The 23,152-nt window shown below is 49.2% G+C and overlaps 2 protein-coding genes across 2 annotated transcripts in view; one reads left to right on the top strand and one right to left on the bottom strand.

The window, feature by feature from the left end:
• Positions 1-11,956, bottom strand: part of LOC144610468 (substance-P receptor-like) — a 62,982-nt gene extending 51,026 nt beyond the window's left edge. Inside the window, exon 1 of the mRNA XM_078429202.1 lies at positions 11,105-11,956. Coding sequence (XP_078285328.1) covers positions 11,105-11,496 — 392 coding nt within the window. The 5' untranslated portion in view covers positions 11,497-11,956. The remainder of the gene's footprint in view (positions 1-11,104) is intronic.
• A 311-nt stretch (positions 11,957-12,267) lies between these two features.
• Positions 12,268-23,152, top strand: part of LOC144610469 (tetraspanin-15-like) — a 171,923-nt gene continuing 161,038 nt past the window's right edge. The window contains exon 1 of the mRNA XM_078429204.1: positions 12,268-12,354. The gene's annotated coding sequence lies outside the window, so the exon portion shown is untranslated. The remainder of the gene's footprint in view (positions 12,355-23,152) is intronic.

Genomic DNA, 23,152 nt, shown 5'->3' with positions numbered 1-23,152 from the left:
TCTCTGCCACAGAAGGTAGTTGAGGCCAGTTCATTGGCTATATTTAAGAGGGAGTTAGATGTGGTCCTTGTGGCTAAAGGGATCAGGGGGTATGGAGAGAAGGCAGGTACAGGTTACTGAGCTGGATGATCAGCCATGGTCATATTGAATGGCGGTGCAGGCTCGAAGGGCCGAATGGCCTCCTCCTGCACCTATTTTCTATGTTTCTATGTGATGTTTTGGGTCGGGATCATTGTTTGTGTTTGATCTTGTTACGTGTCATGGAGCACAGACTCTGGCTCACAGTATCAGTGCCAAACATGATGCCAGATTAAATTTAATCTCCTCTGACTGAACGTGAGCCGCAAATCCACCGGACTATGACTAAGCCTCTTAAACACCAGTATTCATGTCTGCTTCCACCACCGCCCCTGGCAACACGTTCCACACACCTGTGACAAATAAACATGTCCCGCACACTTCCGTTAAACTTTGCCCCTCTCGGCCACATGAAGCCATTTAAAAAACGTGCCTTTTTTTTTTTTGTTGGACGATTTATTTTAAATTAAAAATTAAATTACTTTACAGTCCTCACATGACAAGAGAAGGGAAAGACAATAGACAATAGGTGCAGGAGGAGGCCATTCGGCCCTTCGAGCCAGCACCGCCATTCAATGCGATCATGGCTGATCATTCTCAATCAGTACCCCGTTCCTGCCTTCTCCCCATACCCCCTGACTCCGCTATCCTTAAGAGCTCTATCTAGCTCTCTCTTGAATGCATTCAGAGACTTGGCCTCCACTGCCTTCTGAGGCAGAGAATTCCACAGAGGGCGGATTGTGAAGCACCAAGCTCTTCCCATTGTTAATTCACCAAAAGCCAGGGTGGATTATGTTAGGGGTTATGGGGAGATGGAAGGAGAATGGGTGTCGTTCGATTAAGATTCCCACCACAGAGTCCAGCCTCTGCAATTCCTTGTGTCCGTGTCGCTCCAGGCGATAAGGTGGGCCAGAAGACGATTTTTACCAAAAAATACTTGTCATATTCATACAATGTGGAAACAAGCCCTTCGGCCCAACTTGCCCAAACATGTCCCATTTACACTAGTCCCACCTACCTGCGTTTGGCCCATTTCCTTCTAAACCTGTCCTACCCATCTACCTGTCCAAATGTGTTTTCATGATATTCCAGCAGTGATTTTTCCCTCTTGCACCAATCGACTACATTTGATTGTAGTTGCTACATTTACTTTTAGCTCTTCAAATTTTAATTCTAGTGGAGAAATGAGCACGGGCGATGTTTTCCCAAGCAGTGCTGGGCAGATAAGGTGTTTCAATTACATTTCCTCCTGGGCAGTTTTTAGTCTGGCACTCAGGAAGAGAGCGAGAAGGATTATTGAGTTTGGTGGGATGTAAAGAGCTGGAAATATATTGTCCAGTCCCCAAGGAGTGCCGGCTCATCAGTGTATTTCAAGCTGATGTGCATTCGGGCTGTCTCGCGTTATAATTCTCAGAGACTTCAAAAGGCAATCGACGTATTAAAGAGTCAATCCCTTATCGCAGTGAAGTGCAGAAGTAGCAGGGGAAAAAGAATCCAGAAAAGCCATTTTAGACCCAACCAACAACAGCTAACAATGGACTGTTTCCTTTATCATCGTTACTTTTTTGCACATCTTTCATTCATTGTTCTTTATTCACAAAATGCTGGAGTAACTCAGCAGGTCAGGCAGCATCTCAGGAGAGAAGGAATGGGTGACGTTTCGGGTCGAGACCCTTCTTCAGTGTTCTTTATCTCTCCACATCATCGTCTATATCTCTCGTTTCCCTTTCCCCGTGACTTTCAGTCTGACCCGAAACGTCACCCATTCCTTCTCTCCAGAGATGCTGCCTGTCCCGCAGAGTTACTCCAGCGTTTTGTGCCTATCTTTGGTTTAAACCAGCATCTGCAGTTCCTCCCTGCCACAAGCCATTTTGGCAACCCTGCTAAAGTATTTCACCTGAACCTCCTCTTAATATCCTAGTTCACTATCAGGAGCACTGGGCCAACCTGGGTTTGACTCGTTCCTTGGAAAATAGAAAGAAAAGTGTAGATGCTGGAAATCTAAATACGCAACAGTAAAATTATACACTGAGCTGCCAGAAGAGGTAGTTGAGGCAGGGACTATCTCAACATTTAAGAAACAGACAGGTACATGGATATAACAGGTTTAGAGGGTCAATGGCAGGCAGGTGGGACTAGTGCAGATGGGACATGTTGGGCCGTGCGGGTAAATTGGGATGAAGGGCCTGTTTTCACGCTGCAAGACTCCCCCCCTCTCTCCCCCCTCTCTCCCCCCTCTCTCCCCCCTCTCTCCCCCCTCTCTCCCCCCTCTCTCCCCCCTCTCTCCCCCCTCTCTCCCCCCTCTCTCCCCCCTCTCTCCCCCCTCTCTCCCCCCTCTCTCTCCCCCTCTCCTCCCCCCTCCCCTCCCCTCCCTCTCTCCCCCCCCCTCCCCTCCCTCTCTCCCCCCCTCCCCTCCCTCTCTCCCTCCCCTCCCCTCCCTCTCTCCCCCCCTCCCCTCCCTCTCCTCCCCCCTCCCCCTCTCCCTCCCCTCCCCTCCCTCTCTCCCCCCCCTCCCTCCCCTCCCTCTCTCCCCCCCTCTCTCCCCCCTCTCTCCCCCTCTCTCCCTCCTCTCTCTCCCCCCTCTCTCCCCCCTCTCTCCCCCCCCTCTCTCCCCCCCTCTCTCCCCCCCTCTCTCCCCCCCTCTCTCCCCCCTCTCTCCCCCCTCTCTCCTCCCTCTCTCCTCTCCCCCTCTCTCCTCTCCCCCTCTCTCCTCTCCCCCTCTCTCCTCTCCCCCTCTCTCCTCTCCCCCTCTCTCCTCTCCTCTCTCCCCCCCCTCCCCCTCAGCGGGTCAGGCAGCATCTCAGGAGAGAAGGAATGGGTGGCGTTATCGGGTCGAGACCCTTCTTCAGACTGAAGAAGGGTCTCGACCCGAAACGTCATCCATTCCTTCTCTCCTGAGATGCTGCCGGACCCGCTGAGTTACTCCAGCATTTCGTGATGCCTTCGATTTGTACCAGCCAGCATCTGCAGTTATTTTCCTATCTCCTGCACTTAACGTCGCCTGTCCATCCCCTCCACAGCTGCTGCCTGACTCGCTGAGTTCCTCCAGCACTTTATGCTTTGCTCAAGACTCTAGCATCTGCAGTTCCTTCCGTCCCCAATTAATTCGTGCAATCAATTAATTGATTTCTCCAGCAAAAAAACACATTCGTTCACTTAAAATTCCCACCAATTTATCACAAAACGCAACAAGGCTTCTTCCAAAAAAGTCCAATGCGTGATTTCACCCTCGGGTGCCGGGTCTGATAGCAGAATCTTAATGAAAAGGTTAACTTAATATCCATCGACTGCCAAAGATCCGACATGCTTTGTTAGTGCGTTAGAATCTCAGCATCTGTAGATTTTTTTTTCAAACCAACTTTCTGATGAGTCTGTGTGCATTGGGTATAATGATAACGCGGCAATGTGAAGGGTTGCTAGATATCCCGGTTAGGTTGAGCGCTCTTGCGCTAGAAAAGGTTAGACGGGGTGCATTTGGAACGGGCGCCGAGCTCGGTACAATGTAGTTTGTACGAAGGAACTGCAGATGCTGGTTTACACCGACGATAGACACAAAATGCCGGAGTAACTCAGCGGGTCAGGCACCATCTCTGGAGAAAATGAATACGTGACGTTTCGGATCTGAAGAAGGGTCTCAACCCGAACTGTCACCTATTGCTTTTCTCCAGAGATGCTGCCTGACCCGCTGAGTTGCGCCAGCATTCTGTGTCCTATCCTCGGCACACTATAATACTGAGGTATTTATTCACAAAATGCTGGAGTAACTCAGCAGGTCAGGCAGCATCTCAGGAGAGAAGGAATGGGGGACAGTTCGGGTTGAGACCCTTCTTCAGATCCGAAACGTCACCTATTCCTTCTCTCCCGAGATGCTGCCTGGCCTGCTGAGTTACTCCAGCATTTTGTGAATAAATACCTTCGATTTGTACCAGCATCTGCAGTTATTTTCTTATACTATAATACCGAGGCGCTGGTAAGGCCGCATTTGGAAATATCGTCAGCAATCTGGCGCACCATATCTGAGGAAGGATGTGCTGGCTCTGGAGAGGGTCCAGAGGAGGTTTACAAGGATGATCCCAGGAATGAGTAACCTATGATGAGCGTTTGGCGGCACTGGGCCTGTACTCGCTGGAGTTGAGAAGAATGAAGGGGGGAACCTCATTGAAACATATAGAATAGTGAAAGGCTCGGGTAGAGTGGATGTGGAGAGGATGTTTCCACTAGTGGGAGAGTCTAGGACTAGAGGTCACGGCCTCAGAATTAAAGGACGTTCTTTTAGGTAGGAGATGAGGAGAAATGTATTTAGCCAGAGGGTGGTGAATCTGTGGAATTATTTGCCGCAGAAGGCGGTGGAGACCAAGTCAGTGGATATTTTTAAGGCAGAGATAGATTCTTGATTAGTGCGGGTGTCAGGGGTTATGGGGAGAAGGCAGGAGAATGGGGTTAGGAGGGAAAGATAGATCAGCCATTTCGGGTCGAGACCCTTCTTCAGACCCGACTTCGATTCCTTCACCCATTCCTTCTCTCCTGAGATGCTGCCTGACCTGCTGAGTTACTCCAGCATTTTGTGAATAAATACCTTCGATTTGTACCAGCATCTGCAGTTATTTTCTTATAGATAACAGGTATAACAGGTATAACAGGTATAACAGAGCTTTATTTGTCTTTCGGTACCGAAGTACCGAACGAAACTACATAGCAGTCATAGAAAAAAAAAACACAAGACACATGACCCCAACACAAACGTCCATCACAGTGACTCCAAACACCCCCTCACTGTGATGGAGGCAACAAAACTTCCACTCTCTTCCCCACGCCCACGGACAGACAGCTCGTCCCCGACCGACCCGCACAGTCCCCGCAAGGGGATGGAAGTCCCCGCGGCCGAATCGCACCGGGCGCTGAAACGTCTCGCGGCCGAACCGGGCGATGAAAGGCCCCGCGACCGAGCCTTGCGCAGCTAAGTCCCGCGGCCGAGCCGCACCGGCGATGAAAAGTCCCGCGGCCGAGCTGCACCAGCGATGAAAAGTCCAGCGGCCGAGCCGCACCGGGCGATGTAAAGTCCAGCGGCCAAGCCGCACCGGGCGATGTTAGGCCCCGCAGCCGAGCCGCACCACGCGCCGTGAGGAAGAGAAAAGTTTCCCCCACCCCCCCCACCCACCCACACACACCACCACCCCCTCCCACCCACCCACACCACCACCCCCTCCCACCCACCCACACCACCACCCCCTCCCACACGTACACAAAAAAAAAAAAAAAAAAAAACATCCCAACACCGACACACAACAACAAAAAAAGGAAAAAAGACGAACAGACTGCTAGCGAGCCGCTGCCGTTAGGCGCCGCCACTTCCGCCATGATTGAACGGCGGAGTAGACTTGATGGGCCGAATGGCCAAATTCTACTCCTATCACTTATGACCTTATAAGACAGCTCAAATCTCTCTCTTCATGTCCGACCGACTTAAACGTTCACGGGGGGGGGGGGGGGGGGGGCAAGATTGGGAGCGAGAAACAAGGAGCTGGAATCTTGAGCAAAACACCAAGAGTGCAGGAAGGAACTGCAGGTGCTGGTTTAAACCGAAGATAGACACAAAATGCTGGAGTAACTCAGCGAGACAGGCAGCATCTCTGGAGAGATGGAATGGGTGACGTTTCGGGTCGAGACCCTTCTTCACAACAAGTGCTGGGGGGACTCAGCTGGTCGGGCAGCGTCTGTGGAGGTGAATGGGCAGGCGACGTTTCGGGTGGGGAATCCTTTCTTCAGAACCCTGGCTTGTGTTCCTGCACACCTTTTCCTTTGTGTGAGCGGTGGGATTCTGCACATTCTCCTTGCCTCTGTCACGGCTATTGAGGGTGTGCAGCGTAGGTTTACTAGGTTAATTCCCGGAATGGCGGGACTGTCATATGTTGAAAGACTGGAGCACTAGGCTTGTATACACTGGAATTTAGAAGGATGAGAGGAAATCTTATTGAAACGTATAAGATTATTAAGGGGTTGGACACGTTAGAGGCAGGAAACATGTTCCCAATGATGGGGGAGTCCAGAACAAGGGGCCACAGTTTAAGAATAAGGGGTAGGCCATTTAGAACGGAGATGAGGAAAAACCTTTTCAGTCAGAGAGTTGTGAATCTGTGGAATTCTCTGCCTCAGAAGGCAGTGGAGGCCAATTCTCTGAATGCATTCAAGAGAGAGCTAGATAGAGCTCTTAAGGATAGCGGAGTCAGGGGGTATGGGGAGAAGGCAGGAACGGGGTACTGATTGAGAATGATCAGACATGATCACATTGAATGGCGGTGCTGGCTCGAAGGGCCGAATGGCCTCCTCCTGCACCTATTGTCTATTGCCTATTGGCAGAAACAAAGTGACCAACTCCAAGCCTGCAAACAGTGGCGGCAGTGACTACATTTCCGACAACAGCAGCGTGAAACAAAAATAGTGTATGGATAAACTGCAGATGCTGGTTTAAGCCGAGGATAGACACACGAAAAAAAGCTGGAGTTACTCAGCGGGTCAGACAGCATCTCTGGAGAAAAGGAACAGGTGACGTTTCGGGTCGAGACCCTTCTTCAGATTAGATTCGGGGACATTGTGGCGAGTCAATACGGACTCTTGTGTAGCGTGATGGGCCAAACGGCACAAACACACACGGACCCGCTGACAGAGATGGATAGAACATGACTTGAGGATGGACAGAAAAAGAAAAGAAAAAGACATCCCAATTGGGGAAAAACGAGGAACTGCAGATGCTGTCCCCCCCCCCCCCCCCCCAAAAAATACAAAGTGCTGGAGTAACAAAGTGGGCGAAGCAGCATCTCTGGAGAACATGAATCCGACCCGAAACGTCGCCTGACCCGCTGAGTTACTCCAACATTTTCTTGTGTGTGAATTGTGGGAACAATTCTCGGGGAACTGCAGATGCTGGTATTTTGAACAAAACACAAGGTGCGGGAGGAACTCGGCGGGTCGGGCAGCATCTAGGGAGGGGGGAAGGGGGGGAGGGGAATGGACAGACGACGTTTCGGGTCCAGACCCTTCATCAGTCTCGACCCAAAACGTCGCCTATTCATTTTCCCCAGAGACGCTGCCTGGCCCGCTGAGTTACTCTCGGAGTGAGGGGGTATGGGGAGAAGGCAGGAACGGGGTACTGATTGAGAGTGATCAGCCATGATCGCATTGAATGGCGGTGTTGGCTCGAAGGGCTGAATGGCCTACTCCTGCACCTATTGTCTATTGTCTACTCCAGCTTTTGTTTTAGTCAATAGATAATAGACAATAGGTGCAGGAGGAGGCCATTCGGCCCTTCGAGCCAGCACCGACATTCAATGTGATCATGGGTGATCATTCTCAATCAGTACCCCGTTCCTGCCTTCTCCCCATACCCCCTGACTCCGCTATCCTTAAGAGCTCTATCTAGCTCTCTCTTGAATACATTCAGAGACTTGGCCTCCACTGCCTTTTTTGCGTCTTTTAGTTCGGTTTAAACCAGCACCTGCATTCCCTTCCTACACCTTTCATCAGACTGATGGATTCGGACCATTCTACGAATTCCCACCTGAACGAAAGCTGTTTGAAAAGCAACGAGGGATCGGGCGCCGCGTTTGTAACTTGAGACAAAAGTTGGATTCAATGGAATGGAAGAAATTCGCGGCATCCTTGCCGATCAACCATAGCCACCAAGGGTGGCGCAGCGGTAGAGTTGCTGCCTCACAGCGCCACGGAGACATAGGTTCGATCCCGACCACGGGAGCTGTCTGTACGGAGTTTGCACGTTCTCCCAGTGACCTTCCGAGTTTCGCCCTACACTCCAAAGACGTGCAGGTTTGTAGGTTAATTGGCGTGGTATAAATGTAAATTGTTCCCAGTTTGTGTGTCCCCAGGGTTGTGTTCGTGTGCGGGGATCGCCGGTCGGCGTCGACTCGGTGGGCCGAAGGGCCTGCTTCCCTGCTGTTTCTCAAAACTGCACTGAAACTAAACATCAATAGACAACAGGTGCAAGAGGAGGCCATTCGGCCCTTCGAGCCAGCACCGCCATTCACTGTGATCATGGCTGATCATTCTCAATCAGTACCCCGTTCCTGCCTTCTCCCCATACCCCCTGACTCCGCTGTCCTTAAGAGCTCTATCTAGCTCTGTCTTGAATGCATTCAGAGAATTGGCCTCCACTGCCTTCTGAGGCAGAGAATTCCACAGATTCACAACTCTCTGACTGAAAAGGGTTTTCCTCATCTCAGTTCTAAATGGCCTACCCCTTATTCTTAAACTGTGTGGCCCCTGGTTCTGGACTCCGCCAACATTGGGAACATGTTTCCTGCCTTTAACGTGTCCAACCCCTTAATAATCTTATACGTTTCGATAAGATCCCCTCTCATCCTTCTAAATTCCAGTGTATACAAGCCTAGTCGCTCCAGTCTTTCAACATGTGACCCACACAATAACGTTGACCCCGTGACTGACTCCCATCAGGTTCATTCATGAACTGCAAAGACACGTTGGGCGGTTCTGTCCACGTCGCTCGGTCGGACTCGGGATTCCAGAACCCAGCTGCTTTTCTGGAGATTGTTATTTTGCCCTGACCCTCCACCACACTTCTCTTCTCTTCTTCCCCGATCTCTCTGTTCTGGGATCGAGAGCTTCCATTGTCACCCTTTGAGCTTTGGGACATTTTATTACCCTCGATCAACCCTCCCATCAGCCTGCCGATAAAGCACCTCGGCACAACCATCGCTCTCCAGACTACCTGTTCTCGAGTGTCCTCGAACATTTCTACCCCTTCCCAAGTGATCCCTGTAGCGCGGTGACCTGGCGGTAAACATTGGGCTCAATAGACAATAGGTGCAGGAGGAGGCCATTCGACCCTTCGAGCCAGCACCGCCATTCAATGTGATCATGGCTGCTCATTCTCAATCAGTACCCCTTTCCTGCCTTCTCCCCATACCCCCTGACTCCGCTATCCTTAAGAGCTCTATCCAGCTCTCTCTTGAGTGCATTCAGAGAATTGGCTCGCTGTGATCTCTCTAATATTTCATACCTTTCTGGTGTTTTCCTCAAACTCGAGTATCTCGCATGCTTTTATTTTAACCACCGTAATCCGTGATCTATGCTATAATTTATACCCTTCTGGTCTTGAAGGGGAGGAGGCAGGAAAATGGTGAGAGGGAAAGATAGATCAGCCATGATTGAATGGCGGAGTAGACCTGATGGGCCGAATGGCCTAATTCTACTATCACGTATGGTCTTATGGACTAAGATGGTTATTTACTGCCGTTTTCACACCTTTCCCTTCCATATCTCTAGTTTCCCTCTCCCCTAACTGAAGAAGGGTCTCGACCCGAAACGTCACCCATCCCTCCTCTCCTGAGATGCCGCTGAGTTACTCCAGCATTTTGTGCCCAATCTTCGGTGTAAACCAGCATCTGCGGCTCCTTGCTACACACGAAGATGGTAAGGCTGGTTAAAAACCTGAGGAGTGGGGTGAATTCAATCAGCAGACGCACTGCTGAGCTGGTGGTTCCCGTCCTTATTTGATGACTTCCCATGAACAGAGAATGCAGGTATTTCCAAGAGAAGGCAGGAGATTATTAAGGGGTTGGACATGTTAGAGGCAGGAAACATGTTCCCAATGTTGGGGGAGTCCAGAACCAGGGGCTACAGTTTAAGAATAAGGGGTAGGCCATTTAGAACGAAGATGAGGAAAAACTTTTTTAGTCAGAGAGTTGTGAATCTGTGGAATTCTCTGCCTCAGAGGGCAGTGGAGGCCAATTCTCTGAATACATTCAAGAGAGAGTTAGATAGAGCTCTTAAGGATAGCGGAGTCAGGGGGTATGGGGAGAAAGCAGGAACGGGGTACTGATTGAGAATGATCAGCCATGATCACATTGAATGGGGGTGCTGGCTCGAAGGGCCGAATGGCCTACTCCTGCGCCTATTGTCTATTGAGAATGGGGTTAGGAGGGAGAGACAGATCAGCCATGATTAAATGGCGGTGTAGACTTGATGGGCCGAATGGTCTAATTCTGCTCCTATGACTTATGGACCATGTACCCTAACGCGAGGATCTCATGCTTTCTTAGCCACCGTGATGAATGACGTGCCTAATATTTTGTACCTGACTGGACCTGTACTGTAAATGCGAGGATCTCCCATGTTTTCCTACCGATCGTCTGCCTAATATTTTATGCCGCCCCGTTCGTTCTTATACTTGAACGTCGAGTATCCCGTGCGCTCCTTAACTACCCGCGTCTATTTGTGGATACCGCTGTCTTCAGGGATGTGTGGACCTGCCTCGCCACGAATCGTCAGAGACACAACACACTGGAGTGACCCAGCGGGTCAGGCAGCACCTCTGGAGAAAAAAAAACGAACGGGTAACGTTTCGGGTCGAGACCCTTCTTCAGACTGAGAGTCTGGAGAAATGGAAACGAGAGATGTAGAACGAGTGAATGAGATATGGCTCCAATTTGCGGGAAGATTGTTCCCGATGTTGGGGAAGTCCAGAACCAGGGGTCACAGCTTAAGGATAAGGGGGAAGTCTTTTAGGACCGAGATGAGAAAACATTTCTTCACACAGAGAGTGGTGAGTCTGTGGAATTCTCTGCCACAGAAGGTAGTTGAGGCCAGTTCATTGGCTATATTTAAGAGGGAGTTAGATGTGGCCCTTGTGGCTAAAGGGATCAGGGGGTATGGAGAGAAGGCAGGTACAGGCTACTGAGTTGGATGATCAGCCATGATCATATTGAATGGCGGTGCAGGCTCGAAGGGCCGAATGGCCTACTCCTGCACCTATTTTCTATGTTTCTATGTTTTGTGTCTATCTTCGGTTTAAAGCAGCATCTGCAGTTCCTTCCTGCACATTTGCAAGACCACCTCTGTCCCTCTAATCCCACGGACTCCCTCCCCAAATGCATTACCCTCGCACGCTTCTCCGGGGGGCGAATACAGTTACGATACGATACGGTACGATACGATAGAACTTTATTTACCCCAGGAGGAAAATGGGGGTTGGAAGCCCCGTTAGAAAGTTCACCTGTCCAGGGCGATGGCGGTCATGGAGTAGATGCTCGCGAACATAGCAGTGATGGGGAAGAAGTTTTGGAAGCGGCAGTAGCCGGCGCCGAAGTACCAGTCGTTATGGATGCTGTAGACAAAGTTGATGACGGTGTTGAACGCGGCCATGGAGGCCTCGGCGAAGGCCAGGTTGACCAACAGGTAGTTGGTGACCGTCCTCATCCTCTTGTGCGCCAGGATAATCCACATGACCACCAGGTTACCGCACACGGCCACGGCCACGATGATGGAGTAGGCGAGCGCCCAGAGGATGATCAACCACTTGGATTGCAAGAATTTGGTGTCCAACAACTCGGTGTCGTTGCCGGGGCTGGAGTCATTCCAGGAGCCATTGGCAGCGGCGATGTCCATGGCGGCGGGGTCTGACAACCCTCCCCTCGTCCTCCTTCCCTTCCCTCTCCAGAGAGAACCAGCCCCCCCACAGTCTGATCGTCCCCTCTACCCTTTACAAGCTCCGCGCATGTTGGGCACGGAGATCCCGGGCGACAGATATCGCTCACGGCCTCCCCCTTCAGATGCCAGGTCTTCGCTGGAGCTTCGCAGTGAAACTTTGCTGATCCTTGTGGAGCTTTGAGTGGTCGGCGGCGGCGAGTGTCTAGCCTTGCCCGGCGGTTTCAACCACAGGTGTTGTCTGACAGACACACACTAGGAAATGGGAGGCGGTCGCGGGTGGATTTAAAAACAACCTCTTCGCACGGGAGACGTCAGTGCTCGGGGAGGGAGGGAGGGCGATAACAAACCGTGGGACCTCCCCCTTCCACCCCCCTCCTCTTCAATTGCCCACACGGAGACCCCTCTGACCGTACCTGGAGTAAAGTGCATACTGCCCGGGACTAGGAAGACGGTTCACTCCGGCAACTGTGCGTTTTAATCCATTGTGTGTAAAAAGGAACTGCTCTCGCCGAAGATCGACACTAAACGCTGGAGTAACTCAGCGGGACAGGCAGCATCACTGGAGAGAAGGAATGGGTGACATTTCGGAGTCTGAAGAAGGGTCTCGACCAGAAAGGGGTCTCACCTGTTCCTTCTCTCCAGAGATGCTGCATGACCCGCTGAGTTACTCCGGCATTTAGTGTGTGTGGACCTTGGTTAGAATTCATTGTTTATTTCACAAAATGCTGGAGTAACTCAGCGGGTCAGTCAGTATCCCAGGAGAGAAGGAATGGGCGACGTTTCGGGTCGAGACCCTTCTTCAGACTGCGGACTTGGGTTTGGCACTGTTTTGGTCACCTGATATTACTATTATTGATATGTGGTATTATTGATTATTCGGTTAACGGGGCAGTTTAAAGAGCAGCAGGTGAGAATTTTATTCTTCCGATGGCAATCAAACACACTTGCCCCTTGCAAGGTCCGATCTACCTTTTGATAGATCGGTAGTGCGCTGTGTGATTGATTCTCCATCAGGCAAGTCCCCGGCGACAACATTACATTGCAGTCCAAGAATGCACAGTTTTAGACAGACCTCTGAACGAGCAGCATCAACGCCGTGAGGTTTGTGTAGGAAGGAACTGCAGATGCTGGTTTACAACGAAGAGAGACCCTGCAAAATACTGGAGTAATTCAGCGGGGGCAGGCGGTATTTCTGGAGAGAAGGGATGGCTGTCGTTTCGGGTCGAGACTGATTGAGACTGTGCCCAGCTAATTCTCGGACATCAGCCGGCGTCAGCGTGTGCGTGATCCGGCCGCTCATGTCCCGGCGCCGCGTGTTCTTCTGGAGGTGCCGGTCGCCGGCTGGTTCCCTCCCCACACCCACACCCCCACCATCCCCCACCCACACCCCCACACCTACCCCCCACACTCCACCCCCACACCTACACCCCACCCCTACCCCCACACTCCACTCCCACCCCACCTCACCCCTACACCCCCACACCCCACCTCACCCCACGCTCCACACCCCACCCCACCTCACCCCCACCCCCCACCTCACCCCCAGCCCTACACCCCACCCCCAGCCCCACACCCCATCCCCACACCCCCAACCCCACCCCCACACCTACACCCCTCTCCCACCCCCACACCTACACCCCACACCCCAGCCCCACACCTCACCTCACCCCCACCCCCACCGCCCCAGAGGTCAGCAGCGCCAGGCTCCGTCAAACCCGACTGCCTGACGCGGAGATGGGCCATTTAGACTCTGACGAATGAAACATTCATTTCGGTTCTGTGCTAGAAGGAACCGCAGATGCCGGTTTGAACCGAAGATTGACACAAACAGCTGGAGTAACTCAGCGGCTCGGGGCAGCATCTCTGGAGAGAAGGGACAGGTGACGCTTCAGGTCGAGACCCTTCGACAGTCTGCTGAGATGCTGCCTGACCAGCTGAGTTACTCCAGCATCTTGTGTCTATTTTCGTCCATTTTACTGCTGCGCGTAAAGTTATGGGTGGAATGTCATTTCAATGCATCCACGCTGGGTCTGTTTCCGAAGCCAGCTCATTGCAGTTTCAGTTGCGTCGCCCGGGGCACTCGGAAGAATGTCACCCTCCCACTTTCCAACACATTCCTCAGCGCCCTCAGTGACAACGAGGACGCGGTTCTCCTCACAACTGCGAACTTCCTTCCAGCTGACGTCCGCTCACAGTTGGCCCTCTCGTTTTTTAAATGTCACTTTTAAAATTTGCTTCCTCTGCTCTTTCTGAAGATTAATTCGCGTCATAACTTGTCATAGAGCCCAACTTGCCCACGCCGACCAACATGCCCCATCTGCACTCGTCCCACCTGCCTACTGGCTTTGGTCCAATATCCTTCTAGACATGTCCTATCCACCCACGTGCCTGTCCAAATGTTCCTTAAACATTGTAAAAGTATCTGCCTCAATTTTCTCCTCTGGCAGCTTGTCCCATCTACCCACCACGCTTTGTGTGAAGAAAAATCTGCCCCTCAGGTTCCTGTTAAATCTTTCCCCTTACACCTTAAACCTATGTCCTCTGGGTCTTGATTCCCCTACTCTGGGTAAAAGACTGTCTCCATTTACGTGATCTACTCCTCTCACGGTCTTGTACACCTTACAAGATCACCCCTCATCCTCCTGCGCTCCAAGGAATGAAGTCTTAGCCTGCTCAACCTCCTCCTACAGCTCAAGTCCTGGCAACATCCTCATAACATTGAAGGTAAACACAAAATGCCGGAGTAACTCAACGGGCCAGGCAGCATCTCGGGAGAGAAGGAATGAGTGGCATTTCGGGTCGAGACCCTACTTCAGACTGACGAAGGCAGACTGTCTGAAGAAGGGTCTCGACCCGAAACGTCACCCATTTCTTCTCTGCCGAGATGCTGCCTGACCCGCTGAGATACTCCGGCATGTTGTGTTGACCTTTGATTTAAACCAGGATCTGCAATTTTTCCCCTACATCCTCATTGTCTCCTCAAAATTGTCCCTTCTATGATCTCTAGCTTTGTTGTGCCGGAAGAACTCAACCTGTCAGGCAGCATCTGTGGAAGGAAATGGGGAGTGGAGGTTTTGGGGTGGGGCTCTCCTTGTATTTTTGCACAAGATTCCAGTATCTGCTGTCTCTTGTGTCTATGTCTGTTTAATCACCACCTGTTAATCCATCCCATCAAAATCCCCAATCATTTGGAAGAAGTCTTATCACTATTCCTATCACTATCCTTTTCACTTTCCCTGCGGTCTAGAGAACACTGGCAGCTGTTTTTTATTCACGAGAGGGTGAATGGCTATAATGGAGCAATGTCTGGTGTCCTGGCCAAATCCCATCTCTTACCACACCACCAAAACCGATTTATCAGCACACTGAAGATAGACACAAAATGTTGGAGTAATTCACAGGCAGCATCACTGGAGAGAAGGAATGGATGACGTTTTGGGTTGAGACCCTTCTTCAGACTGAAACTCTGACTGACTTCTTCAGTTCCTTCCTGCACATGTATCAGTGTACTGTTCACCAACTGTCTGCCATAGAGTTGTCCACAGTTTAGTTTATTGTCATGTGTACCGAGGTACAGTGAAAAGCTTTTTGTTGTGTGCTACCATCGCGATGTTACAACAATGACTGCACTTTCAAAATCCTTTGAGCTCAAAAATATTTTGAGATTGTGATGGCCTTATTTAAATTCAGGGGTTGTTCCTTTTGCTTGGGTGGTGAATCTGTGGAATTCTTTGCCACAGAAGACTGTGGAGGGCAAGTCAATGGATATTTTTAAGGCAGAGATAGGTAGATTCTTGATTAGTACAGGTGTCGAGTCTTATGGGGAGAAGGCAGGAGAATGGGGTTAGGAGAGAGAGATAGATCGGCCATGATTGAATGACGGAGTAGACTTGATGGGCCGAATGGCCTAATTCTGCTCCTATCACATGAACTTTTGTGTATTTTTCAGAGCAAAGTCTTACAACTTTTAAACACGTGGAATTAATCTTTGTCGTTGTTCTACTCTTACGGCCTCTATTCACAAGTTCACATCTTCACAAGTTATAGGAGTAGAATTAGGCCATTCGGCCCATTGTATCTACTCTGCCATTCAATCATGGCTGATTGCTGCCTCCTAATCCCATTTTCCTGCCCTCTAATCCAATCTAATCTATATCTGCCTTAAAAATATCCACTGACTTGGCCTCCACAGAACCTCTGTGGCAATGAGTTCCACACATTAACTACTATCTGACTAAAGAAGTTCCTCCTCACCCCCTTTCTAAAAGAGCGCACTTTAATTCTGAGGCTATGACCTTCTTCAGCTTTAACAAATGTTGAAAAGGAGTGAACTACTTTTTAACTGCATCAGATCCCTTCAAAATCTTTCGTCGTGCAACTCCACAGTCACAAAAATGTCCCAGCTTCTTACACGCCCCTGCTATGATCGAACACGGCATTTGCATGTGTGAATTCTACTCCAACAACACTCAAATAGCTGAATAATATCCAAGTCAAAGCAGCCTGTTTGATTCCTACACCTCCCATTACCATAGCCCTTTATGTTCTCCCACACTGGCAAGCTGTATAACCCTCAGTATGTCCTGCAGCTTTTCCCGATATACCTCTATGTCCTCTCTCTCTAACATAGACTCACAGACATACAGCATGGAAACAGGCCCATCAGCCCAACTTGCCCATGCTGACCAAGATGCCCCATCTAAACTAGTCCCACCCACCCGCTTTTGACCCATATCCCTCTAAACCTATCCTATCCTTGTACCTATCTAAATGTCTTTTAAATGTTGGCATTGTACCTGCCTCAAGTATCCCCTCTGGCAGCTCATTCCATAAACCCCATCACCCTCTGTGTGGAAAAGGTTGCCCCTCGGGTTCCTATTAAATCTTTCACCTCTCATCTTAAACCTATGTCCTCTGGTTCTTGATTCACCCACTCTGGGTAAAAGACTCCGTGCATTCACCCTATCTACTCTCCTCATCGTCTTAAACCTCTAAGAGCACCCCTCATCCTCCTGGGCTTCCAAGAAATAAAGTCCTAACTTGTGCAAACACTCCCAATAGCTCAGGCCCTTAAGTACTGGCAACATCCTCATAAATCTTCTCTGTGCTCTTTTCAGCATGTGGTATAGCATCCTAACTTCCATACTCAACACCCTGACTGATGAGGGCCAATGTACCGAAAGCCTTCTTGACCAACCTATCTACCTGTGAAGCCACTTTCAAGGAACTATGTGCCTGCATTCCTGGATCCCTCTGCTCTACAACACCCCTCAGCCTCCTGCCATTTACTGAAGGTCGTACCCTGGTTTGACTTCACAAGACCTGTGAATGGGAAGCACGGTGGCGCAGCGGTAGAGTTGCTGCCTTACAGCGAATGCAGCGCCGGAGACTCAGGTTCGATCCTGACTACGGGCGCCGTCTGTACGGAGGTTGTACGTTCTCCCCGTGACCTGCGTGGGTTTTCTCCGAGATCCTCGGTTTCCTCCCACACTCCAAAGACGTACAGGTATGTAGGATAATTGGCTGGGCAAATGTAAAATAAATTAAAATAAATTGTCCCTAGTGGGTGTAGGATAGTGTTAATGTGCGGGGATCGCTGGGCGGCGCGGACCAGGTGGGCCGAAGGGCCTGTTTCTGCGCTGTATCTCTAAATCTAAAATCTAAAAAAAACTCCCATTCATCTCCATTAACCCTTTCTCGGTCCACTTGCTCCACAGATCAAGATCCAGCTGCGATTTCCGATAACCACCATTTCTATCTAGGATAGACACAGAATGCTGGAGTAACAAGTGGCATCTCTGGAGAGAAGGAATGGGTGACGTTTCGGGTCAAGGCCCTTCTTCAGAGGTCTCGACCCGAAACGTCACCCAATCCTTCTCTCCAGAGATGCTGCCTGTCTCGCTGAGTTACTCCAGCATTTTGGGTCTATCTTTGGTTTAAACCACCATCTGCAGTTCTTTCCTCCACATTGCTATGTATGATATCGCCCACTTTAGTGTCATCCGCAAACTTGCTAATCATGCTCCTTACTTTTTCATCCAAATCGCTAAGATAAACCAGTCATTTTTCAATAGCTCTTTGGAATATTTCCTTAGCTGATATGCTTACACAGCAGTTATGATTGAATCAAAACCCAGAGGCATAGTCCAATTATCTGGAGACAAAGATCAAATGAAGTTTAAAGGGAGAATTTAAGTCCAAGCACTTAGACACATTGGCAATCTAAAACTCATGCCAATCACAATGACTGTGAAACTACCAGATTGTAATAAAACGGAGAAACAAATGTTCACTATCCACCTTCAGGGAAGAAAATTATCTAACCTTATCCAATGAAATAATGGAGATATAACGTGGGTAATGTGCCATCACGTTGCTTATATGGTGTTTCACAAGTCCGTGAGAACAGGGCGGCACGGTAGCGCACGGTAGCGCAGCGGTAGAGTTGCTGCTTTACAGCGAATGCAGCGCCGGAGACTTAGGTTCGATCCTGACTACGGGTGCTGCACTGTAAGGAGTTTGTACGTTCTCCCCGTGACCTGCGTGGGTTTTCTCCGAGATCTTCGGTTTCCTCCCACACTCCAAAGACGTACAGGTATGTAGGTTAATTGGCTGGGTAAATGTAAAAATTGTCCCTAGTGGGTGTAGGATAGTGTTAATGTACGGGGATCGCTGGGCGGCACGGACTTGGAGGGCCGAAAAGGCCTGTTTCTGGCTGTATATATATGATATGATATGATATGAGAAGGTGCAGTGGCAGAACGGAAGCACATAGAATGAAAGCGGCAAATGACGGAAAATGACAAAAACATTTAAATAAATTTTAGGAGCAGAATAAAAGGACATACCTTTGGGAATGAGATGAGGAAGAACATCTTTAGCCAGAGGGTAGTAAATCTGTGGAATTAATTGCCACAAAAGGCTGTGGAAGCCAAGTCAATGGACCTTTTTAGGGCAAAGATTGCTAGATTGGTGCGGTGTCAGGGGTCGAAAGGAAAAGATAGATCAGCCATGGCTGAATGGCACAGCAGACTTGATGAGCTGAATGGCCAAATTCTGCTCCTATCACTTATGAATTTATGAAATACATGGCTGTACACCTGTGTCATTGTCTACGTTATATAAATGTATGATTTCCCTGTTATTTTCAGTTTCATTCACAACTATTGTCCATTTTCTGTAATCCAGACAATTGCTATTTTAATTCTACCTGCTTCATCCAGGAATGTAGGCACATAGTTCATTGAAAGTGGCTCTACAGGTAGACAAGGTGGTCAAGAAGTCTTTCAGTACATTGGCCTTCATCCATCGGTGTTGAGTGTAGAAATTATACCATTGCCCTTTATTCTCTCAGTTTTCTTAACCTTTTTAATTTCCCTCTGACATCCTACTTTCAAATCCCTTCCTTGTAAACTTTGTTTCATTTGCATCTTGTGTTTCTATTCTTAGTGCCTCTCAGGTTGTTTGCCCAGCTAAATCTCTTGCCTTGATCTTGGATTGGAGTTACACAAATCGTTATTTATTGCTTGGCCAGTGCTCCAAGACCACAATAACGGTTCAATATGGAGGCTGATAGCGTTTATGCCAGATCTTTGCTTCAGATTAATCAATACTGATTGCTGAACAGACTCGAGTTGTTTTTTTTGTTTCTGAACAAGGTTATTAAGGGGTTGGACATGTTAGAGGCAGGAAACATGTTCCCAATGTTGGGGGAGTCCAGAACCAGGGGCCACAGTTTAAGAATAAGGGGTAGGCCATTTAGAACAGAGATGAGGAAAAACTTTTTCAGTCAGAGAGCTGTGAATCTGTGGAATTCTCTGCCTCAGAGGGCAGTGGAGGCCAATTCTCTGAATACATTCAAGAGAGAGCTAGATAGAGCTCTTAAGGATAGCGGAGTCAGGGGGTATGGGGAGAAAGCAGGAACGGGGTACTGATTGAGAATGATCAGCCATGATCACATTGAATGGCGGTGCTGGCTCGAAGGGCCGAATGGCCGACTCCTGCACCTATTGTCTATTGTCTATTGTTAAGCAGGGTAATAAAAAGAAAAGAAACAGTTGGGTGGTGTGACAGGAAGAATTGGAGGTGTGGGACTAATTCCCTCCCTCAAAGCTCAGAGACCTGTACTTTTTAATCAGTCATCTAATTGTTATGTCTAAGTTCAGCTGAAATGGCAAAGGCTGGGGTCAGCTGCTAACATAAATCAAACGGTTGTATAAAGATTCAATGTTGTAATTTGGCCAACTTCCAGGATTGTCCAGTTCTCCACAGAATTTGATCATTCGTCGTCTTTGCTTTGTTATTGGATACACAGGAGAAAGATCAAGGAGGGCATTAAAACAAAATAGTTTGTTTCCTTTCTTATTTGGGGGAAATACGTGTAATGCGATCAAAGTTAGTTTGGGCAAGATTATGGGAGGCCATGTGCTGAACATACTGGAAATGCTTTGAGGAAGGGCGGCACAGTGGCACAGCAGTAGAGTTGCTGCCTTACATCGCCAGAGACCCAGGTTCGATCCTGACCACGGGTGCTGTCTGCACGGAGTTTGTAAGTTCTACCCGTGACTGCATGGGTTTTCTCCGGGTGCTCCGGTTACCTCCCACACTCCAAAGACGTATAGGTTTGTAGGTTAGTTAGGCTAGGTAAAATTGTAAATTGTTCCTAGTGTACAGGATAGTGCTAATGTACGGAGTGATCGCCGGTCGGCATGGACTCTGTGGGCCAAAGGGCCTGTTTCACAATGTAGCTCTAAAATCTAAAGAAAGTCATCCAGAGTTCACTGCCCTGGTTTACCTTTCCTGATCTTGGACATTCCCCAAACCATTCAGTCAGACAATGGAGGCAAGCTTGGCAGCCACTCGACAATCTTCCTTAGACATCTGTTTCCAACAGTAAATGGGTGAAGGACAACTATTAATCAGGAGGCTCGGGGAATGAAATCTCTTGGCAGAATGACCCTTCACAATCGTGCACAAGAGAAACCAGTCCAGATCCTCAATAGTGGTCAATTTTTCTTAGCTTTGTGTAAATTCAGATATCTCTGCCTTCAAAAAAATACTGCACGATTCATTGATCATCCCATGTGTTTACTTTGTCCATAATTGTACGTATATTTTCAGTACTTAAGTAGGTTTCCTGCCTATTGTTGTGTGTGACCTCTGAGCGCTTACTGCAGGTTTGAAGATCAAGTGGGCACATGTTGTGAGCTGTGGAGTCACGGCAGTAGGGTTGCGTGGGTGAGGCTGCATGGACAGGTCGGTGACCCCTGCATTGCCCTTCTTAGACTTGCCTGCGAATCGAGTCAAGGGCAGGTAGCTGCCTATGTACGCAGGGGCCAACCAAGCCTGCGGTTCCTCTGTGAAGATATTGGATGGCTTCAAAGTGCAGACCATCTCGAGGGTCATCTTGGTGTCCATCTGCCCAAACCAGACTCCTGAAAGAAGCGCTCTGCTCTGAGTTTCAATGCATCAAGAGATTACAAGATGGATAATGAATACAGGTCAATGATATTCCCTATGTCTCTTTGAAATAGTGTAGGAAGGAACTGCAGATGCTGGTTTAAACCGAAGATAGACACAAAAAGCTGGAGTAACTCAGCGGGACAGGCAACATCTTTGGAGAGGAGGAATGGGTGACGTTTCGGGTCGAGACCATTCTTCAGCCTGGAATCCCCAATTGAATTCCAGGCAGTGATCACTCAAAAATGGAGAAGGAGCATTGGGCACTAGGCACGAGGAACCTCCAGATTCAGGTACAGTTTCTTCCCAGCTGTTATCAGGCAACTGAACCATCCTGCCAACTGCTCGAGAGTGGTCCTGGGCTACTATCTACCTCACTGGAGACCCTCGGACTGTCTTTGATCGGACTTTAGCGGACTTTATCTTGCACTAATCGTTATTGACATTATTCCCTTTATCATGTATCTGTACACTGCGGACGGCTCAACATACTCGTGTATTGTGAGCGAACCTTTAAGACTTCACTGTCCAGTTGATGCTAACACTAGGTTCAAGCACAGGGCAGTTGTCCTTTACACTGACGTCAAAGATAATGTACAACCTTGTCCAGTTGCGTGTTAAACTCCCCACTTGCTCCCCCTGTGCTTTGAAGGTCCCGTTACATTCTTCTTTGGAAACAAAGAAATTAAAAATAATACAGACCGAAGTATTTTGGTCATATTATTGACCAATCTTTTGTCATCAGGCCAATCAGATAAACGTGAGCACATGTTGAGATTTGTTCCAGCATTCTACTTGGCTTCATTTTATGGTTACAATATTTTATCTTGCATACATATCCTTGCGTTCTACAGCATCCAGAATAGTTATTCCTCAAGGTTTAATGCTGTTGTAGCCATTGTATAGAACATACTTGCATTTGCTGATGCTTATTTAATTTAGCTTAGTTTATGTCACGTGTACCGAGGAACAGTCAAAGGCTTCTGATCCAATTATTGGGCAATTGACCAAAAAAACCCAGAAACTGTTGAAGAACTCGCCAGGGCTGAGGAACGAAAAGCAGTTTAGTTTAGAGAGGCAGTGTGGAAATGAGCCCTTCGGCCCACTGAGCCCACTGAGGCAATGTCCCGCCCCCTCCCCTGACATCAGTCTGAAGAAGGGTCTCGACCCGAAATGTCACCCATTCCTTCTCTCCAGAGATGCTGCCTGACCCGCTGAGTTACTCCAGCATTTTGTGTCTACCTGCGATAACATATATCTAGTGCAAGGATGATCAATGGTTGGCGTGGACTTGGTATAGATGGAGTTGATGGGAGGGGGGGGGGGGGGGGAGGAAAGAATATGATTATTTGAACATATTGTTTGAGGAAGGAAGACAATGAATGCAAATAAAATGCAGCTGCCAAAAGCTATTGGAGAGAATGCTTTGATTTCTAATTCAGATTTTACTGACAATGAACATGATCCTGCTTCCGTTCTGCTGGAAGCTTGGAATCCCTCCAACTTGTGCGGAGATGAGGAAAGCAGAAGGAAAGTGACAAGGTGTCTGGAGCTGGTGGAATCTCTGTCAGAGCCCACAAGGCCGTAAGTAATAGGAGTCGAATCTGGCCATTCGGCCCATCACGTCCGCCCCGCCATACGACCGTGTCGGTGACAACTGAAGACAATTCACGTCATTTCCGACTCCGGTTCTGACGCCGGTACCTGTCGCCGGTTGACGTAGGTGGTCGCCAATGGAATTCACCGAAGTCGGCACCGGCGACAAGCTACGTAACCTGGCGACAACCTACGACAGCGCCCACGTCAGGAGACGTTAAACTACCATCATTGGCGTCAAACCAACAATCGGCGAAAATGTTTTAACATTTCAAAATCCAGCGGCGACCAGAAAAACGCTACGGCCCTTTGGAGACGACTCACGACCGTACAGGCGACACCCCGGCAACCGTGTGGCGACGGCCTAGTCACCTGTAGTCGCCTAAACAATCGCCTGAGTGGGACAGGGGCTTTATCTCTCAGCCTTTCCCTCTGAGGTTCAGCTTCTGTAGTTTTACTGTTCTTCAATTTGTGCCATTGAGCCAATAGACAATAGACAATAGGTGCATGAGGAGACCATTCGGCCCTTCGAGCCAGCACCGCCATTCAATGTGATCAT

This window comes from Rhinoraja longicauda, chromosome 36, assembly GCF_053455715.1.
Source record: "Rhinoraja longicauda isolate Sanriku21f chromosome 36, sRhiLon1.1, whole genome shotgun sequence".
In the NCBI taxonomy this organism is placed as follows: domain Eukaryota; kingdom Metazoa; phylum Chordata; class Chondrichthyes; order Rajiformes; family Arhynchobatidae; genus Rhinoraja; species Rhinoraja longicauda.
The sequence above is the reverse complement of the archived record's forward strand: the minus strand, read 5'-3'. Positions and strand labels throughout refer to the sequence as shown.